The sequence below is a fragment of the Antedon bifida genome, chromosome 5 (assembly GCF_963402885.1).
Source record: "Antedon bifida chromosome 5, ecAntBifi1.1, whole genome shotgun sequence".
NCBI classification, from domain to species: Eukaryota; Metazoa; Echinodermata; class Crinoidea; order Comatulida; family Antedonidae; genus Antedon; species Antedon bifida.
Window position 1 is genome coordinate 3930217 of NC_136230.1, and position 6045 is coordinate 3936261.

Below are 6045 nucleotides of genomic sequence, written 5' to 3' on the forward strand. Positions count from 1 at the left end.
TTAAAAACAGATTCACTAGGTTCAAAGGTCATACAGTAGCTTTAATATTTATTAATATTTACCATTACATTTTTTACAGTTTTAAATACTGAATTTCATATGTTTTTATTAAGATCCATTATACATTTAAATATAACGTAACACCTATTTACAACAGGTTAATATAGGCTACACCTTTCCAAAATATTCTTCACTAAACAATTTTGTCAGTGGTAGCATGCCATAGGTAATATGTATAAAGGACTAACAAGTAAAAACCAAAAATTATAGATTTTAAAAATAAACAAATTAGCAAAGTGTAAACTGTCTTTTAAATCAATCATGCAGTTTGAAAGCCTTTAAAACGCATAATTTTGAGAACAGGGCATTATAGTATGATAATAGGTTTATTTACCGAATACTACCAAATAATAGAAAGCTCTAATGATTATTCTCCACATATTATCTTGTTTGTAGATGTGATTTTAGTAGATTAGGGAATTTTTTAAGATATTGTTTGTTGTATATAGATATTGTATTCATTTTATATTCAAAATTTACAAAATGTAATAAATGTTTCTGTGTAATTCAACTACATAATGAAAATATTGTGTCACTTTCTTAGTACAATAAAACTCCTATTGAGGGGATACCTTTAGGACTCAACAAAGTGTGCCTTAACATTGTGGTGTTGCTGAATAGAGGTTGGCTGTTGTGCTAAAACATACATTGCCATAGGTATTTGTTTCACAGGAAAGTGTTCCCTAAATAGTGGTGTCGCCTGAATAGCGGTTGGCTCTAGGCCTAGTGTTAAGACATATATTGCCAGTCATTCGTTTCCACAGGAAAGTGAGGGGTTCTACTATAACAAGAAAAAAAAAATTAAGTGATTGATAAAACTAAAACTAATTTTAGAAGAATGTACCATCAAATTTTTCCGAGATTGGTACGTGTGGTAAATCTAGTGTTTGTTTCTTGCCCTTCTCTGTGATTTGAATCCTGATGGAGGAATCGGTTGCTTTCTGTTGTCCTTCTTGTTTACTAAGTTCATCATTTGGGTTATTTACTGTAATATTAAGGTGACATCCTTTCTTGATCAGTTGTTGTTCTTGGGCTGCCGCTAGCTGGTTCACAACTCGTCGCTCAACCTGAACAAAGCAAATTTGTTTGTTAAGAAATCTTTGTGCACTAAGATAGTCTGTTTTCCATGATAGGCACAGTAGCGTCTAGAGTGCTCACTGGCTAAACCGTGGCAGAGGCTAAAAATGGCAAATTTTAGGTGATAACCTGAAATTAGTGTTCCATCTTTTGCATTACAATAATAGCAGCCTGGGCCTAACCCTAACCAGCATTGGAGAGCCCCTTAGGAGTGCTAAACAGGGGGCCTTTCACCCAATTGGATAGCTACTATAAAAACTACTATACTCACTTCATGCTTGATTGACCTTGCGCCATAATGTACATTGTACCCATCTGCTAGTACATCTAATACCTGCCTATCCCATGTTAGCTCTATGTCATGTTTTTGCTCTGCCTATTATAAAAGAATATAAAGTCAAATAATTTGGTATTTCATATTTTATATATGTTATTAGACTTGCTCCAAGTCTGTAGTTATTGTCTTTGTATTGACTGTCTTTTTTATGTTAGTCCGCCTTTTTCGATTTTCGAAATTGTGAGCTCAAGTATGAAACGCCATATGTGCCAAAATACTTATCTTTACTAATTACAGTATATAACCTAGACTAATATGTTATATACTCCTTTGGGACACTCCTCTAAAATGGTCACTTTGAGGGATCCTTCTACTGTTATTATAACCAAGTTATTATTACTTTGGCAGCAGTATTGATGTAAAATGATACATACACTTTTACAATAATTAACTGATTGATTGATAACTATGAATTCTTACTTTCTTTGCCCAGAAGTCCAGTTCTTTCTTGACGAGTTTAATAAGCTCAGATCGTGAGAACGGTAAGAAGTACACCATCTCATTGATTCTTCCCAAGAATTCATCTCGTCTAAAATGTTTTTTAAGGATTGGTTGAACTACAAGTTCTTTAAACTTTCTCGACACAGTGACCTCTGCTTCAACTGTAGTATTTTCTATGAGGAATAATTAAATTATGATTAAATATTTGTGCTCTGATATTATAGTTCTGCAGAGAACTCTCCAACATATACATAAGATGTTCTGCAAAAACTGAATATCATAAAAGCACCCGGTACTGTATCTCCACATATTATCTATTTCCAAAGTTTCATAGGAATATTTGGTAATACTGCATCTCATTAATATCACATGTGGTGCCTGTATCATGTAAGGTTATGTTAAGGTTAGCTTGTGTGAAACACATGTGATGTTGATTACCAAATATTCCTATGATACTTCGGAAATAGATACAGTACCAAGAATTGGCTGATAAAAGACAATATTAAAAAAATGATAATATAGTACACAAACACAAACCTTGGTTAGCTTTCTGTCGTTGCTTAGTAAGATCTTCCGCTTCCTTTCTGAGTTGCAATCCGTAGTTTCCAATTTCGTTACTGGCGAGGTTTGAAGTCATCACAAATATAGCATCCTTACATTCAATTGTAGTGCCCTTACCATCAGTCAGGCGACCCTGGTTGCATAAAAAATATAAATTAAGGAAAAAAAGGATTTATTTATTTTAACTTTAATTAGAGAGGGTAACTATTCTAGCTGATCTCATTGGCCAGCTGATATCCATGGGTCCTCTTTAAAACGATACAATATAAACATCTACTTAATTTTAAAAAAAACCAAATTACAATAAAATATGTTTAAAATATGTGGTGTTTAAAAACCAGCAGACCAAGAAAATGAAAAAAAAAACAGAATTACACTTACCTCATCAAACAACTGTAACATAATGGTCAAGACATCGGGATGAGCTTTGTCCACTTCATCAAACAAGACAACTGCATTCGGACACTTCTTTAACCTCTTGGTCAGTTGACCGCCCTGTTCATGTCCAACGTAGCCTGGAGGAGATCCGATAAACTTAGCCACCTCGTGTTTCTCCTGGTATTCTGACATGTCGATGCGAATGAATCCTTTTTTACTGTCTTTGTGTAGGTATCTTGCTATTTGTTTCGCAAGCTCAGTTTTACCTTTGAAAACGTAACATTAGGTGATGATATAATCATTCTATTTCCAAAAATGGGTAATAGATAAATTTTATATCTAAAATATAAACATAATATCTATGGCAGTCTGAGGTATGTTTTGTTTTTATTTATTTATACTGGGTAACCTCTTCAGACTGGTCTCTCAGACGGCTCAGTTATGATCAGTGGCTGTTATGTACTAGTACATCGGAGTAACCCTCTACTCTTCCAAAAGATGTACTAGGTTCTTAAAAGTGCACATGAGGTTTTATTTGGGTGATTCTCAGTACTGTATAAAACTGTATATAAATATGGTATAAGATAATGAATAAAAATCAAAATAAAATTTACCAATTCCTGAGGAACCTAAAAAGAGGAATACCAGTGGATGATCATCGTCCATCCATCCATTCTCCTTTCTTCTGATTGCTAAAGTTGAAAAAAAAAACAGACCTCAGAAAATGATTTCAGATAATACGTTTTATCATAGATTACACAAACACTTGTTTGTAATTGTAAGATCTAGATTAACTGAAACTTACTTGCCGCTACTGTAGCAATAGCGCCCTCTTGGCCTATAATATTTTCCTTTACTCTCTGTTCCAGTGGAAACCGCCGTCGCTCTTCCAACGCTCTTTGTTCTTCCACAACTTTATACTGTGAAAATAAGAATAAGGTAGTATTATCAAGGTCGACAACCTCTACTGTATGTGTGAGGGAAAGTCAATATGAACGCAATACACACACATAATGCAGAATTGTTATTATATATCAGTATTCCTTAACACACTGTTTCCTTTACCATTCTTCTAACACATTCTATTTATATTTTATCAAACCTCTACTACATGAAATTGCAATTTGAATCTTACCTTTTTTGCATAGTTTCCTATCAACTGTTTCACTTCTCGTGTTCGAGCATAATCGGCGGGTGAATGTCCATTCTCATTTTCAACCATGGGGTTAGCGCCTAAGGACACAAGTATAAAAATAACAATGTTGCTTCTATGTAACTGTTACAAGCCTTTAAGTTTACCTATGCATTCAATTAATTTATTGTGGGAGAACAGGCTCCCCAGTAAAATGGTGAAATGAAGGGCTGAGCTTAATTTGATGTCCTATTTTTTGCATTACAATTTGCAAAAATTTAGGGGGACCCCCCTTGGATCCGCCCCTGAAGAATAAAGAATATAATAAACTTAAACAGACTTACCAGCCTCCATCAAGAGTTGACAAATCTTTATGTCATCTACTAACACAGCATAGTGTAGAGCTGTACATCCTTTGAATGATGCACGGTTGCTAAGGCGATCACAGAACTCATCCTCTCTAACAACGAGAACTGTAATATAGAAATAATTGAAAAGTCAAACTTTATGTGACAAAAAATGTGATATATATGGACATTCTATTAAATTAAAGTTTATATATTAATAATAATTTGTTTATGACCGAGTTAGCAATAAGGAAATACAAACCTTGAAGAGAGTTGATTCCCAGTTCTCTTGCCTTGTGGTAAGTGCTAGTAAACTCATCGCCTAGGTTCGGATCTGCTCCACTCTCTAATAGAAACTTGACAGCACTGAAATGTAAAAGTAATCTTAAGCTCTGTCTGTGACAATATCAAACTAGTTTTACAAACAAAGTGTGATGTGCCCATATATGGTAGTGATATAACATCATCATGTCCATATTTATATAGTCACATCACATTGTTTTTACACATAAAGTTTGATAGTGTAGGCTTTAAGTTGGTTTGTGTAACACTTGACAGAATTGAAATGCATTGAATTTAATAATTTTCACAAACTTGGGGATGCCACTTACCTTTCATTTTTGTTGATAGCCGCAACCATCAAAGCTGTCCATCCTAATTTATGCCTTTCATTCACACTGACTCCTTGTTTAATAAGTCTGAAATAAAAAATTCAAATTCAAAAGATTTTTAATGTGTATGTTAATAAAGGGCATTGACGGGAAGTAACATGAAGGAAAACATTATTTCGGTATTAATTTTTTTTTTTTTGCTGTCTGGAGTTGTTAAGAATCTGAACTCTACTTCCAAAAGGTATTATTTTACTTTGTTTATCAGTATATTTGCTTGTGAATGTGGTTTATCACCTAAAAATGTCCTGACCAAACATAGGCGGTTCATTTTGATTATGTTATGAATAAAAGTAGGCTACTACTGTACCTTTTCAAGGTTTCAACATCATTAGTGCGGGCAGCTTGAAGAAATCCTTCAGTTCCTAAAAACGACAAAAACATGATACATTTTTCGCACAAGAAATGTATCATCATTATTTTAAAAAAAATTGATAATCAATATTGATATTCATTAATAATTATCAATATATTTAATTTATATTATGTACATGAGGCCTATCTATATGCAAGTATAGGCCTAGCTAGTATATCTTTCAACAGTCTTATATTACGTACAGCATGGGAAAATAATAAACTTTAACTTGAGCCTAGCACTGACCTGCTGAATTTGCAGTATGATGTAAACAGTACGCTACACTGCTAAACGCCATCGCAGCTGATGCAATCTTCCTGCAGACATGGTTCTGGCACGTCCAACTGAGCCTAGAAATTAACCGGTTAATAACGAACCGCGGTAATAGTTTTGTGAATAGATTATCTTTTTCAAATACCTGACAATATTTTCTAACGTACGGTAGTGTTAATTTTTGGCCATGAGCTCTTTTGGAATTGAAAACATTAAAAACAGATTTCAAAGGAGACCGTCTCGCAATCATCGTGGACGCCGCCATACTGTTTGCCAACTGCGGTGCGCCGCAGCGGCAATATATACTAGCCCAACTATTAAAAATAGCCTAACTATTAAAATATCATCAAACTTATCAAAAGAACCCTACGAAAACTAATAGATTATTTACAAAAACAACCAATTAACAACTCTCT

The 6045-nt window shown here is 33.9% G+C and overlaps 1 protein-coding gene across 1 annotated transcript; it reads right to left on the reverse strand.

Moving 5' to 3' along the window:
• Window positions 1-31: 31 nt before the first annotated feature.
• On the reverse strand, window positions 32-5892 carry LOC144843186 (mitochondrial disaggregase-like). Its single transcript, XM_078699955.1, has 13 exons — window positions 5603-5892; window positions 5312-5366; window positions 4945-5031; window positions 4596-4699; window positions 4331-4459; window positions 3990-4087; window positions 3660-3774; window positions 3469-3546; window positions 2858-3120; window positions 2453-2609; window positions 1895-2088; window positions 1409-1513; window positions 32-1127 (listed from the first exon to the last, which is right to left on the reverse strand). Exons 1-13 carry the CDS (start codon window positions 5877-5879, stop codon window positions 891-893), a joined length of 1899 nt encoding a protein of 632 aa, XP_078556081.1. The 5' UTR covers window positions 5880-5892; the 3' UTR covers window positions 32-890.
• Between the last annotated feature and the right edge of the window lie 153 nt (window positions 5893-6045).